At 47.9% G+C, this 26,198-nt stretch overlaps 1 protein-coding gene across 1 annotated transcript; it reads right to left on the reverse strand.

Moving 5' to 3' along the window:
• Nucleotides 1–7,838: 7,838 nt before the first annotated feature.
• On the reverse strand, nt 7,839–24,483 carry LOC116946897 (mitochondrial pyruvate carrier 2-like). Its single transcript, XM_032962147.2, has 5 exons — nt 24,057–24,483; nt 18,709–18,749; nt 17,635–17,719; nt 16,319–16,430; nt 7,839–9,312 (listed from the first exon to the last, which is right to left on the reverse strand). Exons 1-5 carry the CDS (start codon nt 24,154–24,156, stop codon nt 9,192–9,194), a joined length of 459 nt encoding a protein of 152 aa, XP_032818038.1. The 5' UTR covers nt 24,157–24,483; the 3' UTR covers nt 7,839–9,191.
• Nucleotides 24,484–26,198: the final 1,715 nt, after the last annotated feature.

Here is a 26,198-nt window from a genome sequence, read left to right on the forward strand (position 1 = left end):
GCTCTGCCACTGAACGACGTGACCAGTTTATCCCAACACGGCACCCTCCCGAGAAGAAGCCTTAAGGCTGGGCACGGCTTCTTGGGTGAAGAATTGGCGTGATCGGCATAGATATTGCCCTTATGAGATCTGCGAACGGTATGAATGCGTTCGGGGTAACAGGAGGTGGCCTGCTAAGAATAGCAACGAGAGGCGGAGGGCAGCTTGTACTTTCTAAAAATAAATACAATCGAGACAGGACCATCACGATTCGTCAATCTTTTTTTTTTTAGTATTAATAATATATCAATAATGATTTCAGCTTGTAATGCGCCACCGGGTTTATTCGCTCGCTCTCGAAGGGAGAGAACGACTCAGAGGCGCGAGGAGGGAGCACAGACGAGTCGGGAAAGCAGCCACCCGGTGATCCGGTGCCAAATACCTCCCCACACCCCCCCCCTCCTCGCCACCACAAGCCATTCTCCGAGTGTTAACATGTGGGGTAATGCAGAGCAGCCAGAAAAATCCACGTGTGCGAGGGGACAACGCTCTATCCCGCACAGACGCGACAGGTGTGGTCCATATTTGCTGGTATCGCCGTCTCTTTGCGAGCCCAGGGTAACGACTCCTCATCGACGTCCACGGGAAGGGAGTTTCGCAGCAACATCTGTGTGATCCACCAACGCCAAAAATGTTTAGTTACCTTCCAATCTTCCTTCGCTTCTGCTGAAAATCCAAATCGATTGGCGTATTTTCTCAAGACGTGATTACTTGATTTGGTTGGCTCCGTCGTTGGGTGGTGGAGGGCATTATACCTACGCGGCGATCTAACCCAAACACACCGAATAATGAATCACGAATATTGATCGTTAAAGCCTACGTATGAAGTGTATTGTTGCACCGTACTACCCCATGGAAAAATGTTTCTATTGTCGAGGCAGGTGACGCACTGGGTTGGTGATGGGACGGAAGCTCTGATGGGATTTGTTTGCAAGGGGCTGATATTAAAAAATATATCTCACCGGCAGCCCGTGTTTGGAATTACTCCACTGGGCGTGTGACTGCACACCAGCTGCGGAATGACGATTAAGCAGATGAAACGAGAGCAGACCGAGGGGGTGGGTGGATGGATAGGTGGGTGGGTGTGAGATTGGCGCGCGTGTTAATGTCTGGGCTTGCTGCGCCAAGTGTCGCGCGTGAACATTCGCCTGCAGTTGTTGGCGCGTGCGTGCACGTTGTGTACGTTGAACTTCTTTCACACCGTACGTAGCCAACCGTGCTCGTCGGATGTGCGTGGGCGAGGGCAACAGACGGAACACAGAAAGCCGTTCTCAAAAAAATTGCTGGCGCTCCGTCGCACAAGAGGACTCTGCCCGCGGTGTGGCGGTGTAGCGGTTTACCCACCACGCTGGACTTCCAATGCTCTACAGAGCAGCCATTGAGGGTATTTTTGTCTGCTCCTCCAGGCTAGCCAGACGTCTGGGATGAAGTGCCGAGTACTACGCGTGCTGGACTTCTTTCGCACCGTACGTAGCCAACCGTGCTAATCGAAGGTGCGGAGGAGCCCACACTTTACCCCTCCGCACGAGTTACCACCCACTCGTACTCCTGCGTGTGCAGGCTGCCCCGGGGGATTTAAGAAGAAGTACCCGCGGTAAGCCACGTGACTTCCGTGTGGCCACCCCCACTCTGAATCCCTCCCCCTTTCTCCCGACCGCCCACTGTGAAAACAGACGCTGCTCCTCTGTGCAACTCACTGCTAGCTCGCTCCTTCATACTCTCTCCCTCCCCTATCATCATCACCCTCTCATCCCTGACATCTTGTCTTGGGCCATTCCATCTCCCCCTCCTCTGCTCATCCTCCTCCGCTCTTCCTGCTGCTCATCTTGAGCCGTGTCGCTTTCTTTCTTTCTGTCCGTCTTGGGGACTTCCGTGCCGGCCTCCCTTTCCCTGTCGCGTTCCTTTCTCTGTCTGCATTTTGTTCACATCCCTGACTCTACCCAACCCTTCCCGCAGTGTGTAGGCTGTATAATCCCTCACGTGTATACCGTTGTGTACTGAATCTCGCCATTCGATACATCCGTAGCGATCTCGCTGGGGGGGGTGGTCGGTGATAAACCGCGCGTCAACGCGTCCCTTACGCCTCCGCTGATTCTCCTTTACCTGAAACTTTCTGTCTCAGAAAGAATCGGAATTAAATAAGTTTAAAGGCAGACTGACTCGCCCCCAGGCGCCGTGGGCAACTTCTTTGCTCGCTGCATATATTTGTGGGGTTTTTTTTTTTTATCGCCGGAGGCAATTGCATATTTAATGAAGAAATGTATTAAAAAGGGGAATCGAAAATATCAGTAAGAATTGTGAGGGTGCAGGTGGGGGGTGCGGGATGATCCCCCAGCCCGTGTTAATTTCCGCACAGAGGCCCGAGATGAACAATGCGTGGGGGAGCGGGTTGACGTCCCACACGGCGTCCGCCCCCTACTAGGACACCTGTGAAAAAAAGAGCTTCACAGCTCATCGAGATTGCTCCAATTATATGAATTTAAAATATATTCTGATCCAGTTTCGCCGCACTCGCTGGCAGCGAGCTGCTTCCTCGGGAAACGAATTGCCGGCGCGTGTGAGCGAAACGTCGCAACATCGTCGTGCCCAACAACAACAAACAACAACAACAACAAACAACAACAAACAACAACAAACAACAACAAACAACAACAAACAACAACAACCAGGCCGAGCGGCACGGTCAGCCGAACACGGCATGACTCCCTGCTCCACCGTGTGAGCGGGAATCCACTTGGGTGAGATTTAGGCTGGCAGCAGCTGCCGCCGTCACCGCCGCGATCTCTCGAGTGGGGGGTCGCGTGTGGCCCTGAGGTCCCTCCCATCGATCGCTGAGTGATCCTCAACGCGGCGGCGATGGCTATCGCCGGGATTTTTGGGGGAATCGCCGATGCAGCCGAAGGGATGATGGCCCAGCAGCCTTCCTCTGCGGCGTGTTTGTCTTCGTTACCTCTGCGACTTTCGGACGGCTGATATTGGGAGCGTTTCCCCCGCATGGCGTTTAAATGACCCAGTAACACATTTACGAATGATAAAAAAAACACTCCAGCCAAAAGTTCTTTAAGCGGAGAGAGCCTCGATACGGCTTTGTGAAATCCGATTAGCCGTGGCTAATGCTGGACGTATTTGCCTCAATCAAGCTGATTTGTTCTCGCATATCCAAGGCTGTCTTCCCTTGTTGTCACGTCAGAGTGATCTCCTGCGGCTCAGGTGGACATCGAGGGCATTGGCACTCATCTCCTGCTTACAGCCCTGGTGAGCCAGTGGTGTAAATTCCTAGTTTTCATGGTGGGGGGTGGGGGGCGAGTCTGTCCATCGGTCAATCACTGTTGACTTCCCCACAAAGTAGTACCGTACTCAATTTATCTACGCCATTGGGATGATGAGCTGGGTTTACCCCCCCCTCCTCCACCGTTGTCCCCTCACACACGTGGGTTTTTTTTCTGGCTGCTCTGCATTACCCCACATGTTACCACTCGGACAATGGCTTGCAACCTTCCGATTGGCTCCGCCGAAGCCGCCGAGCCACGTGGCCGGATCGCCTCTGGCTTTCCAGCTCGGTGTTGTGGTCGTGCAAGCGGAGAGAGAGGCAAAGCGGTGGGCGCAGCGATTTACCAACCTACACAACGGACCCACTCGTAGTGCCCGTGGCTGGATGTTCGTGATTCAGCCGGGCGGCGGTGGCTATGCGCCTTGGCTTGTGATCCAGTGCCGTGAAGGCTGTGCTGCAAAGTGTGGACGGAATTTCCATTTGTCCCATCCATATGGGGGATAGAGTATTGCTCCCTCGCACACGTTGATTTTCTCCGGGCGATCCAGTTTCCTCCCAATTAACTCGTCGTGTGAAAACATGCGAATATACTGTGTACGTCTATATATATGTTCACATCCTATGTGGGGAGCGGCAGTGTAGTGGCTAGCGTGCTGCGCTATGCACCCGGCGACCCGGGTTCAATTTCCGCTCACGGCCAACACCGGTGACGAATATCTGATCCGGTCCTGGGCCTCCCCTAGGTCCGCTCAGCCTCAAATGAGTACCTGGAGCGGTGTGTAACTATCGCCACTGGGGAGACAAAGGCGGTCGGGTGTGGTGTAGGTGACCTACTTTCTCCTGTATCGTTCTGCCCTTCATGGGTGCTTGCTTAACGACACTTGCCCCAACAGTCTCTTAAAGGATATACGGGGGACCTTGGTCTTTGTTTGGTTATATACATACGCGCTTTTGTGTGTTGACAGATTGTTGCGAGATGCAGTTTGCTTGCATGACGCTACTATACAGGAGTGAATTCATGGTTGCGCCAAAACTTGTTGCTACTCAATGCCGACAAAACCGAAGCTCTATTCATCGGCTCCCCTCTGCATCTTTCTCAATTGGTTCGCGTCCTTTGTTGATTGATGGTCACGATGTCTGTCCCACACGGGAGGTCAGAAACCCTGGTGTTCAGATTGACCAGTCATTATGCTTTGAGGCACATATATCTAAGGTGGCTAAAATGTCCTTTTCCACTTAATAAATATTTCCCAGAATGCATCGCTTCCTGTCACCTGCTGACTTGGAGAAACTGGTCCGTGCTTTTGTGTTATCCCGACTCGACTACTGCAACGCCTCACTGGCTGGGATACCGAGCAGAGTATTGGGCAGATTCCAGCTTGCTCAGAATGCAGCTGCCTGAGTGCTCACACCACGTGCACCGTTACGTGAGCACATTACACCGGTCCTCTTATCCACTCATTGGCTACCAGTCAAATTCCGAGTGGATTTTAAGATGCTGCTTTTAGCCTATACGGCTTTAAAAGGGCTCACCCCACATTACTAGCAGGAACTAATACATTTATATAAACCATCAAGGTTCTTAAGATCTTCTGATCTCCAACTTCTCAGCACTCCCAGGTCTAGGTTGCACTCTTTTGGTGATCAGGCTGTTGTTAGCGTGCCACCCAGGCTATGGAACGCCTCGCCACTTGAAATCAGGCAATCAGAGTCGGTAGATATATTCAAGTCTGCTTTGAAAACCCATCTCTATCAAGTGGCCTTCCCCATTTAGTTTGGTCGGTTGCCCCTGGGTTCTGTTTTTGTTTCCTGATTATCATGCATTGCGCATTGGGATCCTAGGATGGAATGCCACATTATTCATTTTAATTATTATTCTCATCCTATACGAACACCACTGCTTGTCAATGTTATTAGCATGGGATTTTCAACCTGTTGCCGACGTGTGCATTCCCCGGTGTGTGGGCGCACAGCTTTAGCCCCCCCTAGTGGTGAATGTCTCCCTGAACCCGTCAGCGACGTGACCCGGCGTGACACCGGCGCCCGGCAAGGCGTCTGGGGTTCAGAGAAGTATGAACGGCAGGGTCTGTTGAGTGACCTTGGCCTGAATGAGCGATTGTGTGAGTGTGCTGAGAGGGGAGCGGTTAGCGCGCCACGCTACGACCCGAGTTCGATTCCCGCTCACGGCCAACACCGGTGACGATTATCTGAACCGGTCCTGGGCCTCCCCTAGGTCGACTCGGCCTCAAATTAGTACCTGGCGCGGTGTGTAGTAAACTGGCGAGGTGCTGGCCACCCACCGCTTCGTGTGCCGTGCCGGCCTTCATAGCAGCTTGCTCACAGCACTTGCCCCAACAGTTTGTTAACGCTATACGGGCAACATTTGTCTTTGTGTGCGGATTAGCGCACTGCGCTATGAACCCAGCGACCCAAGTTCGATTCCCGCTCACGACCAACAACGGGTGATAAATGTTTGAACCGGCCCTGGACTGTCTATAGATCGACTCAGCTTCAAATGAGTACCTGTTGCAGTGTTTAAAAATAAATATTGGGGAGACAAAGGCGGTCGGGTGTGGTGTTGACGACCCCAGCCCGCTGGTGTGTGCATTGCCGGCCTTCATGGGTGCTCGCCAACAGCACTTGCCCCAACCGTCTTTTAAAGGCTGTAGGGGCATCTTTTGTCTTTGTCGTATGTCTTTAACCGCATGGCCGATTAGTGGTGACAGTGTTGGGGTTGGCACTGCATTAATTATGACATAACAATGAGTAATTAGGGATTTAATTGCACTGAATATCTAGATAGCGAGAAAGCCACTGACCCGGAGAACAGCTGTGATTTGTGAACCTCATAACACAAGGTGGGGGTGGGGGGGACCCCATTCCTTCTTTGATTAAATATGCATGGAACTCTGCAATGTTCACACACTCACCCTTCACAGCAGTGATATCATCTCCAGCCCGAGTGTCAAGAAACGAGGGAAATGGGTCTGCAGAATTTTTTTTTAAAGAGCTAAAGGCGCAGCCCAGCAATCGTCCTCTCACGCCGCTGCTGGCGGAAGGGGCCCACATTCGAGAGACCTCCTCCTCAGCGGCTATTTTGGCCTCCGCCTCCACACCGGCCAGAGGTCTGGAGTACGCACACTTTACGCCACTCGCCACCGATCGACTGAACTAAAACTAAGCTATTTATAATTGACCAGGTAAGACCCACTGAGCTGCACGATAGCTCTTTTTCATTATCGACCTGGCCATCTCAGATGATAGCTCAACGAAGTTGGCCCATCACGCGGACGTTTATAGCAGCCAAATACTCTAAACGCGTGTTGATTATAAATGTGGAGGAGAAAAGCGGAGATCCCGGAGAAAAATCCACGCGACTACGGGGAGAGAGAGCATTCAAACTCCAAATCTACAGCAGGCGTCAGGGTCGGGATAAAACCCGCAACCTCCTGCATACCAGGCGAGGGAGTTAACATCTCCTAGCCACCGCGGCGCCCGAACTGTGGTGTACCCGATGCTTCATTTCAGCCGCAAACATTCCGGAACGATGTTGCGGGAATTATTTTGGCACCCTGCCATCATCCATCTCACCGCCTTATGATGAAGCCGTTCGTACAGCTTCATCATAAGGCGGTATAAGAACGTAGGGTACAATAATATCGGCGTACTCTGCGTGGGCGTGTATTATAGTCGAGTTGAGGAGTCGGAAACCTGCGGCTCCGGAGCCGCGTGTGGCTCTCTAAGGACTGCTCCGTGACGTCGTTTATTAAGGACCACCACCGTCTCGTATTCACCACGTTGCATTGCGGCTCTTGAAATATTGATTTATTTTTTTATTGCCGAATTCCCAAAAAATTGCTCTTCTTGTTATTTTGGTTGCCGACCCCCTGGGCTAGTGGCAGTGCCTTACTTCTGACAGTTCCCATAACTACAAGCCAGCCTAGCGGCAGTCTGGACAATATTGGGTGAGAAATTAAGCCCTGAGTTTACCCACGCATACTACTGGGTTGACAGAGGCGGTGGTGGGGGGGTTAAGAAATGTGTCCCGTTGATAAACTGTTGCGCCAGGGGATGGAATCGAACCGCCGCTCTACGGATCGCAAGTCCACTGTGCGAACCAATACACTGCGGCGGAGAGAATATTCGTTCAAAAATATAAAGAGGATGCACACGTGAAGGTGTGCTGTTGGATGAGGACATCCCCTACGCCAAGCGGGTCGTGGCGGTTATTGGACCTTACTTCACCCCACGCTTGTCCGTGCGGATTCGTGAAGGCAGGGACCCATAGATGTGGTTGCGTAGTACAGTACAACTATTGTGGGGTTTTTTTTCTCTCTCTCTGCAATGCCCTCTGCTGCCCACAGTTATGTTTGTGAGGTTTTAAAAGAAGGGATTAATAAAGTAATAAAGTCACGATACTGATCCTAGATTGCGCGCGGATCTCCGAGCCAAAGCTGCAAACCAAGGCACGATTTGACGCTCGCGCGGCTGGGCCAACGTTCTCCCGAGCAGCAGTGGAGGAGTCGAGTAGAGTGAGTGCTTTATTAAAGTTCACAGTCAAATCTCTTGGTGAATGTACACGCTCGGTTTTCGTCACGATAGCTCAGCGGTTCTTGTTTTTTTTCATAGTTTCGTCATCGTTATCATCATCATCATCATAATTATCGTTACATGAAGACAACTAAAGCTTTGATTTGAACCAGGGCTCGAAGTGTAGGCCTTTCACTGCCGTCCACCCGCCCCCTGCCACCCCCTTAAAAAAAAAAAAACGAATTCCCCGGTCCTTTTGCGAATGTCGTCGGCATGGCGTGCTCGTCCCGAGAACGAGGAGACGTTGATTTTGTTTTAAAGGGGAGAGGACGATCTGTGAACCGCGCCGACCACTGCCTACCCTTTGAGGACCCCGGCAATCAAAAACCTCGAGCCCACCCCCGCAACCCCCTCTCCCGCCCACCCGTCACCCGGCCGCGTGGTGCAGCGTCGTCGTCCCCGCGTTTGTGACGTCATTCAACGTCGCCACCCCCCCCCCCCCACCTCTCGCCACGCACCGGGGAGCTCCCCCTGGGGAACTGAACAAAAGAAGCCCCCCGCTGCGCGCGAGACGCCCCGACCCGGTCGCTGTGGGTCACAGCCACCGGCGTTGGCGCGGTTCGGCGACGTTACACTGCGACGGTGGAAGAAGTTCGACGCGCGTGGGTTGGGTACGTGCGTGGGTTGGGTGCGTGCGTGGGTTGGGTACGTGCGTGGGTTGGGTACGTGCGTGGGTTGGGTACGCGCGTGGGTTGGGTACGTGCGTGGGTTGGGTACGCGCTTGCCCGCGCGCCGTCGCCCCGTCACGGCGTCCCGCGGCGTTTCACCACGGCACGCGCGGGGGAGCTTCTTCAAGTAAGCGCGTTCGAACCGAATTGAAGGGCTCACTTTATCTAGTCTAGCGTACAGCGGTTGCCAGCTGCTGCCGCTGCCGCTGATAGTCCTTGCTAGGCGCCGAGTGGCTCAGCCGTCTGACACAGGCACGCGCCGACGCTGGCTGCTGTGCGTGTTGGCCTGCGCCGGTGGTGTGGGCGGACGAAGCGAGCGGCAACCGGCCGACCGATGTCAGACCTCTGAGCCACTCGGCGGCCGCGAGAAGCCCTCTCTGATCGTCGGAGAGGGCTTAACCGAGCGGTCCATTTCGGCGCCAGAGAGAAGCTCCCCCACAGCTCCTGGAGGGCAAAACGTCGCGGACGCACCGGAGAGAGGGGGGGGGGCCGGGGTGGGAGCCGGGGGGGAGGCTGCGGTGAATCTACACGGGCGAAATAAAGTTGCTTTGTTCGGTGAGTTGCTTGGCTTCGAACGGCTGTCGCGCACCACCCCGACCGCCGGTCCATCGTCGTCGGTCACTTTAACTCTTGGCCTCGACGGACGCGGCCGTCACCGCGGCCGGCGCCGCCTCTACGACGAGCACGGCCCCCTCGGCGGTGGCCGCTCCCTCGCCCTCGCCGTCCTTCAGGGAGCGCCGGTAGCTGCACGGAGAGGAGACGGGTTAGAGGAGGAAGAAGGGGGAGTAGGGAGGAGGAGGAGGAGGGAGAGGAGGGGGAGGAGAGAGGAGAAAGAGGAGGAGGAGGGGGGAGGAGATGGAGGAGGAGGAGAATGAGGAGATGGAGGAGGAGGAGAAGGAGGAGGAGAATAAGATGGGGAAGGAGGAGGGGAGAAGGGGGAGGAGGGAGGAGAAAGAGGAGGAGGGAGAAAGAGGAGATGGAGGAGGCGGGAGGAGAAGGAGATGGAGGAGAAGGAGGAGGGAGGAGGTGGAGGAGGAGGATCACGCACACGCACGGATTCTGCCGCGGCGCTCTCGAATGAGAGGATTTAATGGCGGATGCTCGGGGAGGCCTTCGTCCCAGCCAGCAGTGGATTGATCATGGCCGATGACGGTGGTGGTGCCATGGGGCAGTGCATTGCGCTATCAACCTGGCCACGTCCACCATCAGTGGCGAGCAATAATGACGCCGGTTGTGCCCCCCCCCTCCCCCCTGTCCCACCCACCCCACCCAGTTCACTTCATCAATCCACACTGACCAGTGTGGTGAAGTATGGTCAAACAACCGCCATGAAGAGGTGGCTTGGAGAGATCGTCATCCAGCAGTGGAATCGAATATATATTTAAAATATGTGATACTGCATTGGCAGCGGTGCATAAAAAGAGTTAATAAATATATAGGCATATATTTACAAACTTGGATAAATACATACATATGTTGCATGAACGTATTTTTTTATTTAGGGCAGTGCTTTTCACAAATGTGTTATTTTTTGTTATTCTTGCAAATAGATATATTTTTACATAGCTCAGGGCAACATAATGTTTTAAATAAATAAATTGTAGCAAAACACAAAATAACCAGCTCGGCATTTAAACTGAATGCATTATGCATGAGCAATAATAACACATTTGGAATAATTCGAGCTAAGTGGGGCTTAGGAATGAGATTGTTTTCTGCGGAGTGGCGCGAGGTTGAAATCCGGAGGTGCAGATTCGTTTCCCTCGCGCGCCTCTTCTGCCCTTCCCTCTCGGCTCTTCTGAAAGAATATTTTTTGTCGGCTATACACACGGGTCTCGATGTGCGTGTGTGCGCGTATTCACGTGTGTGTGTGCGTTAGTGATGCGGTATCAGCGCGCTGCGCCATTTGGGGTTTATTAGTAATTAATCAGCATTTTGCCACTGTGTAGCATATTATTACGTGCCAGGGACTCTATGAGATGATAGGACAATAGTCTGAGTCCATAATTGGCAATAAGTAACGGCAAAGCAGTTATAAGTGACTCAGAATTGTGCGTAGTTGCGTATACAGGACACGACTTCCCTGAAGGCATCAACACCTTCAGCGAGCGCGATGCCGATCACACCACGTGGTTCGAATTCAACCCTCGATCGATGGCTGCGCCATCGCCGCACACGCGTCAAATAAAAAGCATCGGACAACTCCTTACTACTAACAACTCCTTACTTACTAACAACTCCTTACTTACTAACAACTCCTTACTTACTAACAACTCCTTACTTACTAACAACTCCTTACTTACTAACAACTCCTTACTTACTAACAACTCCTTACTATCAACTCCTTACTCACTAACAACTCCTTACTCACTAACAACTCCTTACTTACTAACAACTCCTTACTACTAACAACTCCTTACTTACTAACAACTCCTTACTTACTAACAACTCCTTACTTACTAACAACTCCTTACTACTAACAACTCCTTACTTACTAACAACTCCTTACTTACTAACAACTCCTTACTTACTAACAACTCCTTACTTACTAACAACTCCTTACTTACTAACAACTCCTTACTACTAACAACTCCTTACTCACTAACAACTCCTTACTTACTAACAACTCCTTACTCACTAACAACTCCTTACTTACTAACAACTCCTTACTTACTAACAACTCCTTACTTACTAACAACTCCTTACTACTAACAACTCCTTACTTACTAACAACTACTTACTAACAACTCCTTACTAACAACTCCTTACTTACTAACAACTCCTTACTTACTAACAACTCCTTACTCACTAACAACTCCTTACTTACTAACAACTCCTTGCTTACTAATAACTCCTTACTCACTAACAACTCCTTGCTTACTAACAACTCCTTACTTACTAACTAGTCCTTACACACTAACAACTCCTTACTAACAACTCCTTACTTACTAACAACTCCTTACTTACTAACAACTCCTTACTTACTAACAACTCCTTACTACTAACAACTCCTTACTTACTAACAACTCCTTACTTACTAACAACTCCTTACTTACTAACAACTCCTTACTTACTAACAACTCCTTACTACTAACAACTCCTTACTTACTAACAACTACTTACTAACAACTCCTTACTAACAACTCCTTACTTACTAACAACTCCTTACTTACTAACAACTCCTTACTCACTAACAACCCCTTACTTACTAACAACTCCTTGCTTACTAATAACTCCTTACTCACTAACAACTCCTTGCTTACTAACAACTCCTTACTTACTAACTAGTCCTTACACACTAACAACTCCTTACTAACAACTCCTTACTTACTAACAACTCCTTACTTACTAACAACTCCTTACTTACTAACAACTCCTTACTACTAACAACTCCTTACTTACTAACAACTCCTTACTTACTAACAACTCCTTACTTACTAACAACTCCTTACTTACTAACAACTCCTTACTTACTAACAACTCCTTACTACTAACAACTCCTTACTTACTGACAACTCCTTACTTACTAACAACTCCTTACTTACTAACAACTCCTTACTACTAACAACTCCTTACTCACTAACAACTCCTTACTTACTAACAACTCCTTACTTACTAACAACTCCTTACTAACAACTCCTTACTTACTAACAACTCCTTACTTACTAACAACTCCTTACTACTAACAACTCCTTACTTACTAACAACTACTTACTAACAACTCCTTACTAACAACTCCTTACTTACTAACAACTCCTTACTTACTAACAACTCCTTACTCACTAACAACTCCTTACTTACTAACAACTCCTTGCTTACTAATAACTCCTTACTCACTAACAACTCCTTGCTTACTAACAACTCCTTACTTACTAACTAGTCCTTACACACTAACAACTCCTTACTAACAACTCCTTACTTACTAACAACTCCTTACTTACTAACAACTCCTTACTTACTAACAACTCCTTACTCACTAACAACTCCTTACTACTAACAACTCCTTACTTACTAACAAGTCCTTACTTACTAACAACTCCTTACTTACTAACAACTCCTTACTTACTAACAACTCCTTACTTACTAACAACTCCTTACTACTAACAACTCCTTACTTACTGACAACTCCTTACTTACTAACAACTCCTTACTTACTAACAACTCCTTACTTACTAACAACTCCTTACTCACTAACAACTCCTTACTTACTAACAACTCCTTACTTACTAACAACTCCTTACTTACTAACAACTCCTTACTTACTAACAACTCCTTACTTACTAACAACTCCTTATCACTAACAACTCTTTACTTACTAACAACTCCTTACTTACTAACAACTCCTTACTTACTAACAACTCCTTACTTAATAACAACTCCTTACTTGCTAACAACTCCTTACTTACTAACAACTCCTTACTTACTAACAACTCCTTACTACTAACAACTCCTTACTTACTAACAACTCCTTACTTACTAACAACTCCTTACTTACTAACAACTCCTTACTTACTAACAACTCCTTACTACTAACAACTCCTTACTTACTAACAACTACTTACTAACAACTCCTTACTAACAACTCCTTACTTACTAACAACTCCTTACTTACTAACAACTCCTTACTCACTAACAACTCCTTACTTACTAACAACTCCTTGCTTACTAATAACTCCTTACTCACTAACAACTCCTTGCTTACTAACAACTCCTTACTTACTAACTAGTCCTTACACACTAACAACTCCTTACTAACAACTCCTTACTTACTAACAACTCCTTACTTACTAACAACTCCTTACTTACTAACAACTCCTTACTACTAACAACTCCTTACTTACTAACAACTCCTTACTTACTAACAACTCCTTACTTACTAACAACTCCTTACTTACTAACAACTCCTTACTTACTAACAACTCCTTACTTACTGACAACTCCTTACTTACTAACAACTCCTTACTTACTAACAACTCCTTACTACTAACAACTCCTTACTCACTAACAACTCCTTACTTACTAACAACTCCTTACTTACTAACAACTCCTTACTAACAACTCCTTACTTACTAACAACTCCTTACTTACTAACAACTCCTTACTACTAACAACTCCTTACTTACTAACAACTACTTACTAACAACTCCTTACTAACAACTCCTTACTTACTAACAACTCCTTACTTACTAACAACTCCTTACTCACTAACAACTCCTTACTTACTAACAACTCCTTGCTTACTAATAACTCCTTACTCACTAACAACTCCTTGCTTACTAACAACTCCTTACTTACTAACTAGTCCTTACACACTAACAACTCCTTACTAACAACTCCTTACTTACTAACAACTCCTTACTTACTAACAACTCCTTACTTACTAACAACTCCTTACTCACTAACAACTCCTTACTACTAACAACTCCTTACTTACTAACAAGTCCTTACTTACTAACAACTCCTTACTTACTAACAACTCCTTACTTACTAACAACTCCTTACTTACTAACAACTCCTTACTACTAACAACTCCTTACTTACTGACAACTCCTTACTTACTAACAACTCCTTACTTACTAACAACTCCTTACTTACTAACAACTCCTTACTCACTAACAACTCCTTACTTACTAACAACTCCTTACTTACTAACAACTCCTTACTTACTAACAACTCCTTACTTACTAACAACTCCTTACTTACTAACAACTCCTTATCACTAACAACTCTTTACTTACTAACAACTCCTTACTTACTAACAACTCCTTACTTACTAACAACTCCTTACTTAATAACAACTCCTTACTTGCTAACAACTCCTCTATCATTTGTAATTGCTGGAGGGGTTGCCCCCCCCTCCCCCACCTGAAAATCCTGGCTCCGCCATTGGTCCTGAGCTTCCCCTAGGTTGACTCAGCCTCAAAGGAGTACCTGATGCGGTGTGTAAAAACATCGCCACTGGGAATACAAAGGCGGCCGGCCTTGGTGCTGGCTACCCATCCCGCTTGTGTGCCGTGCCGGTTTTCGTAGGTGCTCACTGATAGCCCTTGCCTCAACAGTCTATATGGCTATACGGGGGATCTTTGTCTATTTACACGTGTGAATGTGCTGCGTAAATATTGTGTACGTGTATGCCTTAATGTGTATCCATGATGAAGACCGGCTTTAATAGGTGCTTGCTTACAGCACTTGCCTCAAACAATCTGTATGGCTCATGAGAGGGGTTTTTTTGGGTTAGATCGCGTAAATATATCAATGTGTCGTTAAAACCCGCCACCACCCGACACAGCCAACTAGTAAGGGTTGTCACGTAAACAGAACGTGGCCAATTCGTCACTAGTACAGCACACCGGTGTGTTGGAGAGCCAAGCCACAACATTTACAATCTGAGTACGACGTTTCGTTATATATTGACGCGATATAACCCACAAACAACCCCTCTATTATGGATGATATTGGTCGCGAAAGCCTACGACGTGTTAATCTGTATGGCTGTACATGGCTATACATTTGTCTGTGCCACAAAGATCAGTGAGCTCTACCCGAGGCTAAAGCGAGCACAACCCGCAATAAAAACAACAGTCACCATTCGCCACTCAGTAGCGGTGATATCACCACAGCGTTTGTGCCAGGCTAGGTGCGCTTTGAGGCCCTGTGAAGTGTTTAAGGCTCGCTGACAGGAGGTCACCGGACAGACCCAGCTTGTATGTGGGAACTGCCTGATATGACTGGTAGATGCACACACACAGGACAAAGATCCCCCGTATAGCCTTAACAAACTTGTGGGGCAAGTTATATGGGATGCCTATATAATGGCGATATCTACACACTGCAGCAGATACTCATTTGAGGCTGAGTCGACCGAGGGGAGGCCCAGGACCGGTTCAGATAATTATCACCGTGTTGGCCGTGAGCGCAAATCGAACCCGGGTTACTGGGTTCGTAGCGCAGCGCACTAACCACTGCACTACCGCTCCCCACACACAAACACTTCACACACACACACACGGACACACGAGTGTGCACACATGAAGTGCCCTCCACACTGCCCCATGCAAAGCCCGGGGTGAACTTGGGCAGCAGTAGCCGCATTAAAGGGCAGCGCAACGCTCTGCAGCAGTGACCCATGGCAGTGCTTGGATCGCAAGGTTGCCACGAGAACACTGATGGAGGTCACACGCTCTGACTCGGTTCACCGTCAGGTCGGACGTGAGGTCAACTTAATTGGCTCGGAGATCAGAGCGTTGAGCCAGCACCACTGAGATCGTGAGTTCTAATCCGGGGGTTTCGGCAACTGTCTGTGATCAAACTGGGGTTTGAAATGCGGTGAAGTTTGATAGTCTCAGCACGGTCACCAACAAGGAATGCTAAAAAAAACCACGATGACATTTAGCTTCAGTTCTGCGTTTAATTTGGCCAAATTCCAGCTCTGATAATTAAATTAGCGGTGTGATCGTCACGCGACGAATATTGCTCTCGTCGTACAGCAGAGCGGATGGAAAAATTATGCCTCCCCCCCCACCGCTCCCCACTACTTTAAGGACCACAGATCACTTAAAGCAGCGAGCTCAGAGGTAGCTCTGTTATGTCCGTTTCCGCGAACCATTCTCAAAGAGATACGTCTCAAGGACAAGCGTAGGGGCCATCTCCGCTGGTATCAAGCGAAGTGGTGGGCCACGTCCAGCAGCCCGTCTACCGTAGATTCCCCCAGGCCCCTGGTGTAGGCGGGGTCTGTTGGAGTGGAACTTACTTGAAGATGCGGATCAGCTGGCCAGTTCCACAGCAGCCCAGGAAGAAGTTGACGCAGAACATGTTGATGTTCTTGGGGATGATCACGAAGGAGTACCGTGACCACAGGAACCCTGCACAGGCACAAAGGAGACATCGCGTCACTATTGGGCGGCGGTGCGAACGCAGCAGGAAGGGCCTGGGTTCGATTCCCGACTCGGGCGGCTTTGTGTGGTGTACCGAGTTTGCGTGTTCTCCCCCCTGTTCCGAATGGGTTTTTACCGGGTGCTTGTGTTTCCTGCCATAGATGATAATAATAATACACGTAGACTGTTGTAACTGGAGTTGGCTAAAGCATCCCAATGCTGAAAGATTACTTGCAAAATTACACAATTGGGATTACACAACAACAACAACAACACCCCCCACCCTCCCCGCCTACTGCAAAAGCTTGGCTGCACCCGCCTGAAAAATTATCTTGAGACTCGATGAGTCTTTCCCGGGGTGAACAAGCTGAGTCAAATAATAACGAGATTATAATAATAAATCAAATGGGGGATTGGGCATGACTCGTGGCTGGAAGGAACGGCGGGGAGAGCGGCCGAAGGATGGAGACGCTTCCACGGAGGACGTCAACTCGACAGGACACTTTCGTTCTTTATATTGCTTCAGCTCACGTTTCTCCAACCGTGCGAACGCTTTTGTCATCAACCAGCGCGCGCTCTCACAATCAACGCGCTGGGCGCGTCGTCAACTTTTTCCGCGTCGGTTTCTTTTTCTCTGTTCGTTAAATATTTCCGAGCGCACGTGGCATCCGTGGGCGCGTCTTTTTTTTTTTTTGCTGCGACGCTTTCAAAAGTTGTCTTCTCCGTTGCGTCTCGACGTTTCTCGACCGCGTAATGACGGCGGGCAGAGAGCCCCGCAGATCCCGCCAACGTTTAGCCAAACGCGACCGGCACCTCCGATTGGCAACGGTTGGCTACGCGCGGTGCGAAAGAAGTTGAACGTGCGTCAAGTAGCGGCCGGTGAACGGGGGGGGGAGAGAGCTTTGGTGAAGAGCCGGTGTTTGGCTGCGTACAATCGACAGCTCAAGTGAACTCTGCCCACCGCGTTTTCCTGCGCGAGTGAGTCTGCGTAAGAGACGTGAAGGGTTTAAATGAAGTCCTGATCGTCGCTCCCGGAGCTTACCTTCCCGATTAGCACGGTTGGCTACGTACGGTGCGAAAGACGTTCAACGTACATACATGGAGGTGGTGATGGCAGCCTGAGGTGGTGGTGGGGAGGGGGGCGGTGGTGATGATGATGATGATGAAGATTTGAAGCCAGGTCGGGCCTTACCTGAGAGCCCCAGCACCGAGTTCTGGTACAGACTGAGTTTCTCAGCCGGTCGTGCCATGTCCGCCATGCCGGCGAACACCAGCCCCTGGGCAAATGGAGAGAGACAGAGGGGGACATAGTGACACGGCGTTCTAGCACTGGGACAAGACAGAGCACCTCACCGCCCACGTGTTCCACGGCGCACTGAACGATCGAACTGTCACGCTGCTTGAGTACAAAGACAAAGACCCCCCACCGTGTAGCCTTTTAACGGGGCTGTTGGTGCAAGCGAAGCTAGTGGGCGCCTGTGAATGCTGATCACGGCACACAAGTAGGGGGGGGGGGCGGGGGATGCCCATGTCCCACGCCGTTTTGTACGGCTTCTTTTAAATGTAGTTTTGTTTAGCCCTCTGCATGTGAATCCTGATCGTTTGATTGCATCTTTCTACGTGTGATTTGAACAACAATTAAAAAAACCTCCAGCTATGTAATTGCTTTGTTGTGTGTTTAGTTTTGGCAGCTGTGGGGGAGGGGATTATAACTGCCAGCGATGAAAATGTAAGAATGCCAAACGCATAGCTTGAGTGCTAAATGCTGCTGTGTTAACAGTGGTGCACCAAAAACAATTACCAAACAAAAATGCGAACACGTTTGTCAATAACGCCGTGGCCTTATAAAGTCCCGTGTACATATAATAAGTGACGTTTCAGGCAATGTCCCTGCTGCAGAGCATTTAGAGAGACCAGAGAGGTCGAATGGGAGCTAAAGGAGCCTCTCCTGATGAACATTGCGCTGTGGAATTAACTCGTCCGCTTCACATATGGAGTCAAAGATCCCGTGATGTCATTTGTAACAGAGTTGGCGTCACGGTCCGAATTAGAAATCGCTCTCCCAATTTGACTGAATTGGGTAAAACACCACAGAACTGACATCGCCTCACACGCACAGCATGAATTTCCAAGAGCATCAATGATGTCATTTGATGTTTAGGTACGTTCAGAGTTTGTCCACCATGGTATGGTTTAAATGGCAATGCGAATTACACCACCCCGCCAGCGTGCGTGAATGTGCGATTCGTGCGGTGCTCACACTTACCCATTTCACCGTTGGGCCCCAGAAGAAGACTGTTTTGGGACCTAAAACACAACATTCATAAGTTTAATTAATTTGGTGGGGGTTTTTTTACTGATTATACAACTGTTAACTGCAAATGTGCATGATTTTACTTATCAAACGACACAAATATTTGCATGTGGATATTAAGTACTTCAATTAGTTACAATATGTACAAGCAAATGTAATGTACTGATTAAAAATAAGCTTTATTTCGTGATAGCCAGGAGGCTATCATCCAGCAGTGCATTTATCATGTTATCATGGTTAATGATGGTGATGATGGTGATGATTGGTATCAACTCTTGAGTGAACGTAAACTTACATTTAATAATACACGGTGTGGGTAAAATATCTTCACGTACAAAACCATGAAGAAAAAAACAGTTCGTAAACGGTGAAGAGAATCTGCCCGTTATCTCCTTACTGGAAATTTAATCACCGATCAGCAACCAGCGCATGAGAGAAAAATATCGGCACAAAACCCTGGCAGGGAAAACGGTGTGGGTTGGGCACGTCCTCAGATGTGAACCCTTGACGATAAAACATCCAGGGGTTGTTGAAGAGAGAGAGTTCAAGAGGAAGGGAGAGGAAGATGTGGCTTTGACGACTTGAAGAAAAGGAGATGGAGGAGGAGGAGGAGGGGCTAACGATTAAATGAGCAATCAAGTTCAAGAGGGAGTTTGTGCCAAATATCTGCCACTTGGCAGAGGACTAACGTAAGAAATCTTGACTTAAAGCTTCGTGACTGCAGGACTTCCTATTCTTGGGTCTTTCGATAAAGTCACGTAGATAGGTTCAAAGAAAGTAACAAAAAACTTTTCCTGAAGACGTATTGCGATCAAAACGTTGTAGTTTTTTGTTATTTTGTATTATTTTATTTGAACCTATCTACGTGACTTTACCGAAAGACCAAAGAATATGACTAACGTAAGATTTTCCAATATATCGATTATTGCATCAGAGAACAAACAAAAAAAGACTCAGAAATGTCCTCAATCCAAAAAATGCAGCCTGTCCTGAAAAAACCAACACAATCAAAGATTATCGCCTGGACAAAACTGGCTTTGCTAAAGAACGCCTTCTTGCCTCGCACGAACTGGAACAGCTGATTTATAACATTTAAATGTCTTCATCGTGAAACAAAGAACAAAAAAACCAACCCCCCTTTAGGAATGTCTTCAATCCGAAAAATGCACCCACCCCTTGTCCTGACAAAAACCCCACAACAATCTAAATGCTCTTCTCCGGACCAAACTGCCTTTGCTACAGATGTCTTCACGCCTCGCACGGACTGGAACAGCTGATTTCCTTTCCAGGTAAAACTTGACCCGCCTGACGGCAGGCCCTTGCCCGCTTAAACTAGAGTCGGGGTTTAAAGGTGGCTCCTGGGGTAATATTAGAACTTGGCTTTGCTTCAAAAGCTTTTTTTTCTTCCGAATTCCAGAGTTCACGCGCAGCGAACCGCTCTTGCTTCCCCCACCTGGGCCACGTGGTAGGCAGCCGGCCGCGAAGTAATTGTCACCGTTTAAATTGGCACAAAGGAGGGGGGGGGACAAGCAGTTCGCTGGTTATGAAATGTCTCGAAGGGCTAATGATTTACCATTTGAAGGGCAAGTGACATTTCCACTGTGCGAATGTTAAAAACGTTAATTTCCCATTTTAATCGATACATTTTTATTACGCTTTACTAATAGGACATTTTTTTTGCGAGAGTCACATTTAACAGAAATGCCACGCATTGATTTCTTTTTTTTTTGCTTTCTTGCTACGTAATTACGAGAGCTATTCTCGGCCAAATGGGATTTGTTCATTCTACCCGAGCAGCGAGTGAGATATTTTGCACCCCGTGTTTTGCAAGATGAGAATCCTCGGCTTTTACTTTTAAACTCCCGCGCCGGGGCAATTTCCTCGCAAATTATCTATTTTCATTCGGGAAATCAAATCCCATTGTAAAATTGACGTTGCTCAATTTAGTTTTCTGCTTTCCTAGAAATGAAATTGGCAAAGGAAACGCGTGCGTGCGTGTGTGTGTGAGTCGGTATGTGCATATGTGTGGGTGAGTTGGTGTGTACGTATGTGTGTGCGAGTTGGTGTATACGCATGTGTGTGTGAGTTGGTGTGTTCGTATGTGTGAGTTGGTATGTACGTATGTGTGTGTGAGTTGGTGTGTATGTATGTGTGTGAGTTGGTGTGTACGTATGTGTGTGTGAGTTTGTGTGTACGTATGTGTGTGTGAGTTGGTGTGTACGTATGTGTGGGTGAGTTGGTGTGTACGTATGTGTGTGTGAGTTGGTGTGTACGTATGTGTGTGTGAGTTGGTGTGTACGTATGGTGTGTGTGAGTTGGTGTGTACGTATGTGTGGGTGAGTTGGTGTGTACGTATGTGTGTGTGAGTTGGTGTGTACGTATGTGTGGGTGAGTTGGTATGTACGTATGTGTGGGTAAGTTGCTATGTACGTATGTGTGTGTGAGTTGGTGTGTACGTATGTGTGTGTGAGTTGCTATGTACGTATGTGTGTGTGAGTTGGTGTGTACGTATGTGTGTGTGAGTTGGTGTGTACGTATGTGTGTGTGAGTTGGTGTGTACGTATGTGCGTGTGAGTTGGTGTGTACGTATGTGTGTGTGAGTTGGGGTGTACGTATGTGTGTGTGAGTTGGTGTGTACGTATGTGCGTGTGAGTTGGTGTGTACGTATGTGTGTGTGAGTTGGTGTGTACGTATGTGTGTGTGAGTTGGTGTGTACGTATGTGTGTGTGAGTTGGTGTGTACGTATGTGTGTGTGAGTTGGTGTGTATGTATGTGCGTGCATTTCCAATTGCGTGGAGCTTTCGCGGTTGAGCTGCACCGCTCTCCGATTTGTTTTCGGGTCGTGCCGCGTGTCGTTCGGCGTGGCGTCCGTAGTTTTGCTCCACGCCCCGGGAGACTTTTGCAGGAACTGAGTTACCCGCAGAACGAACTCATATCCTGAAGAAGCTTCCCGCAGGTGAAGCGAAACGTCGGACATCACGCCAAAGAACCCCCGAAAGCGCGTCGGAGAGGACTTACACGCTGCTTGTACGCAATGTCAATTGTAAAATCTGCACGGATACCACATTTGTCAGACAACCAAAATGCAAAGTAGCCGTCGAACAAAAACGGTCACTGCAGCGCCCGCTTTCAGATGCTTTTCTGCGACCGTGTGGAACGTTCTTCCTTCCAATATCAGAAGTCACTGGAACTGTGCGCTTTTAAATCATCTAGATTGAAAACTAATTTATTTACATCTGCGTTTTGTCTTTAGTTGTCCTTCCCCCGCACCTCCAATTCGCACGGTTGGCTACGTCCAGTCACAAATAAGTTCAACATACATACATACATACGGAATATGCGAAGCAACAGATGACAAGAGTCTGACGGCATTCATGAGAGTCTCATGGATCCCGCTGTACTCATCAAATCCGCGGTTCCCAATTAAATTGAGCGCTGGCGTTGTCTGTTCTTCCTGAGTTTCTAAATCTCTCAACATTTCTACGCTGACAAAATAGTAACGGAATACAAGAGTAAATAATATATAATAAAATACAGCATAAATTATTTACTGTCGTGTCAATCCACTGCTTGACGAATGCCACCGCTATGGTGTCAGCCATGGAGGTTGTTGGACCATGCTTCACCACGCCCGGTCAATACAAGGGCGAGTCTGGCCCAGGACCGGATCCGCAATCACTCAGCCACTCGTCCGCTCATGTCGCTGGGTTCATAGCACAGCGTGCGAACCACTATGCCTCCCCCGCCCCCGAAATTGTAAACGTTTTAACAGTAATTAAATTCATCGCAAAAATCTCAAGTCAAAGAAATCAATAAATTGCGTAAACTTGTCCGAATATGTGCTATTGTGGGGCTATGCTTTTTGAAAACGCAATTATCTTGGACAGTTTAAGAGTAGCACATTTAATTAATATGGTGACCGCATAGCCCTTGGTTTCACGAAAACATTGCGACCCAATTAAAGATGATTAATAAAGGAGTTTAGCCGTGGTGGCAGTGGTTGGCGCAACGCGCTGTGAACCCGGCAAACCCGAGTTCGATTCCTAACCACGACTGACATCGGTGGAGAGTGATATCACAACCGGTCCACACCTTCACTAACTCGCACTGACCAGTGTGGTGAAGTATGGTAAATAAAAACCCAGTGACCGACACGACCTTCACGCATTGGTGGATTGAGAATTGTCTACAATTGTAATTATTATTATTGAAATATAATTATAATTTTTAAATTCCTCATGACGGATCTGAGCATTGTGCATTTGCTGCGTGACAAATGCACTCTCGTCATTCCATATTACCGATAAATTTACGCAGAACACAGCTCACAGACAATGCAATCACCGTGAGCATGTATCGACACACACAACGGGTAGAAAACAACGTAATAATGCAACACTCCACCCTGGTCTATCAGTTAATTAAGATCTTTGAATATTTTACCACCGTCATATTTAACAAGCCATCGAAAATTTTAATAAAATGTGAACCACCAAAATGTGTGCTGGTCAAATGTATTTTTTGGAGTTACAAGACAGTTTTGGGTTGTTGTCTTTTTGTATCACTGTTGCTGAGCACAAAGGTCAAAAGGCCAAAAACGCCAAGCAGGTCAGTCACCAAAATCACGACTGAAGGTGTAATAGATAAGAGTTAATGTCAATGATTTCTGTAAATAAATATACATACGTCTGATGCAATCCCTGAATTGGTGATTGCACTCACGCTCACCGTGCAATAATTCATGTTTGGCGACGGATCACAGAAGTGGATACTGCAGAGCTACCTCTCAAATCTCTTCAAGTGACCTCTGGGTCCACACAGTATGAAGCAGCACTTCCCTTCGCACTCTGCCACAGAAAGTAATATTTGTTGCACGACAATCAGACCCATGTTTAAATTCTCAGCGCTGGAATTTCGCCAAAGTAAGCACAAAACCAACATTTTTATTGCGGCTGGTTTTTTTTGTTCTTCGAGTGTGTGCCCAGTCATTGGCGACTGGGCTGAGACCAGCAACTGCACTCCCAGCTCGCCCGTGCAACAGAGGCAACGTATCAGGTGTCGACGGGTTTATTATCGACGGCTTAAGTCCGTCTCCCGGTTTACTAACGGATCCTGACCCACTGCCGTTGATATCCCCGCTTAACCATAGACAGTGGCTGTAACCTGGATGGGAATCCCAGAAACTCAGCTGTGTCAGGCTCAGCGTCTCTGACCTCTGAGCCCAAGCGGCTACCTCGGCGGTCGGGCCATCGTTTTTTTTTTGTTGTTGTGGAGTTTTTACCGACCGACCGCGACCTTACCTGCGGGGTGTCTCCAAATCGGCCGGAATTTCTGCGGCAGGATGAGTTCAATCCTGTCCATGGTCCGATGGAACCCAGCCCGGAACGCCACGACTGCCATGGTGATGGTGGTTGGTTGGTGGTGGTGGTGGTGTCGGCGGTGGTCTCAGGGAGAGTGCTCAGCAACAGGTGATCTTGTCGCGGGGGGGGGTGCCTCTGTGGTGCACTCGCGGCGTCGGCCTGGCCGCTGGCCATTTAAATAGCAGGAGGGCGGCAGGAAGTGGTGGCACCTCCATGCTGGTGCTTGCGCCCATCGTACGGGTCGCACGGGCAGGAGAACGCCTTCTGTGGAAGAAATAAATAATGTTTGAACAAAACAAAATCTGAAATCGCCTAGCGGTGGCGAGCGGTCCAATTTGAGGTGGCTCGTTCTTGCCCCGACCGAGTAACATACCGGAGGGTCGACGAAAAAAAATGTGCCAAACGATGACCTCTCCAAGGCGCGCGTGTTTCATTCATTCTTTTTTTTTGCGCGCGCCTCCGTTTCATCATCGCCGACGCCGTAGCGGCGCTCGCTGTTGCACGCACGCGCGCCGTATCACCTGTGATCCCGCCGCTGAGGACACCGGCACAGCGTGTAAGTTCATTTGAATTGGCGGTGACCGGTGTGAGTGGTTACGACAAGGCAAGGAAGCGCGAAATGCAGCAGTGGTTTGGAGCTTTCGGAAACTTGCATGCGGCAGAGCCGCAGCGTTTGAACACTCGTTGACTGAAGGGCACGTTGTACAAGTACTTTAAAGAGCCTGTTACCTAATTGAAAATGAATTTGTTTAGAACTGCTTTTTGTGTTTAGTTTGTTGTCCTTACACAAGCACCTCCGATTAGTACGGTTGGCTACGTACGGTGCGAAAGAAGTTAAACATACGTATTAGGTTCATACTTGACAATGGTGTACATTTAATGCACAAAAAATTGCACACCTATGGTCACGTTTGTCGATCTACTGCTGGATGAGGGCCACCCCACAGCGTGTGGATCATGGGGGTTATTTGACCCGACTTCGCCACCCTGACCACTGTGGGTTGAAGGCGGGGAGCATAGATGACAGAGCACACAATGTACACGGTGGCCCAAAAGTCGTGACACATAGGGTTATTTATTTTATTTTAACACTGGCTTTAACATTATTGCTATTGTGAATTCTTTAAGTTAATACTGTATCTATGATCGTTATTGGTATATGTATTTTTCTTCTTCCTTTTTAGATGACATTTACAAAACTCGACCGAGAAGCCTGGATGATAATTGATGAATGTTCAAAGATGGACACCTGTATGCTAAAAATAAAAGTCCTTCATTTATTTTTATAAAGGAAAATTCGTGCACGCATTAATGTTAACGGAAGTCAATTTGAACATTTGTTAAGATAAATTCAATAAGCCAACGTAATTTGTTAATACGTCATGACTTTTGGACAACCTTGCATTTTGACTTAAAGCTTTCGTGACTGCAGGAATTCATATTCTTGGGTCTTTCGGTAAAGCCAGAATATATATTCTCAGCATCTCTCCCGCGATATGTCTCACTTGATGACGATTGCTTGTTGCGATCGAAACGTCGTGATAGTATTATTATTTATTTGATCTATCTAGGTGGCTTTACCGAAAGACCCAACAATATAGCCACCTTGTATGTTTGCATGGTTGGCTACGTATAGTGTGAATTAAGTTTAAAATACATTTTGCTGCACTGCCCTCTGCTGACAAACACGTAGGCTCGCAGCAGCCTATAGCAACCTGTTTTTATAACCCAACCAAGCACTTATAATCCAGGCTCAAACCTACTTCGCTTCTATTCTCTGAAGAGTTCGGCTGCCTTCTGGGTGAGGTTGCTCAAATGCTTAAAAAAAAACTACCACACGGAAATTAATTATAATTTTACGATATGTTAACATTCCATCATTAACAAAAGCCCGGCGTTCCGTTTGTCTGTTTGTCAACAAAATTATAAGAGCCTTTCAGAAGGCGTGAATCAACAAGTTATACAAAGTGGACCCCCCCCCCCCCTCCACACCAGATGTGGTGGCAAAAAGGTTGATCCAACAGGTTTACAACAACTGTCGTCCCCTCCCACAACATATTTCACCCCCCCCCCTCCTCCAAA

Source organism: Petromyzon marinus, chromosome 28 (assembly GCF_048934315.1).
Source record: "Petromyzon marinus isolate PM22_M1 ecotype Great Lakes invasive population chromosome 28, UKy_Petmar_22M1.pri1.0, whole genome shotgun sequence".
Lineage (NCBI taxonomy): Eukaryota > Metazoa > Chordata > Hyperoartia > Petromyzontiformes > Petromyzontidae > Petromyzon > Petromyzon marinus.

Excerpts from the sequence above, each read along its gene's own strand:
- LOC116946897 (XM_032962147.2), bottom strand. The coding sequence starts at position 24,156 with ATGGCAGTCGTGGCGTTCCGGGCTGGGTTCCATCGGACCATGGACAGG. Across the intron at positions 16,431-17,634 it reads CTCGGTGCTGGGGCTCTCAG|GGTTCCTGTGGTCACGGTAC; the intron begins GTAAGGCCCGAC and ends GTGCCTGTGCAG. Across the intron at positions 9,313-16,318 it reads CAGCTGATCCGCATCTTCAA|CTACCGGCGCTCCCTGAAGG; the intron begins GTAAGTTCCACT and ends CTCTCCGTGCAG.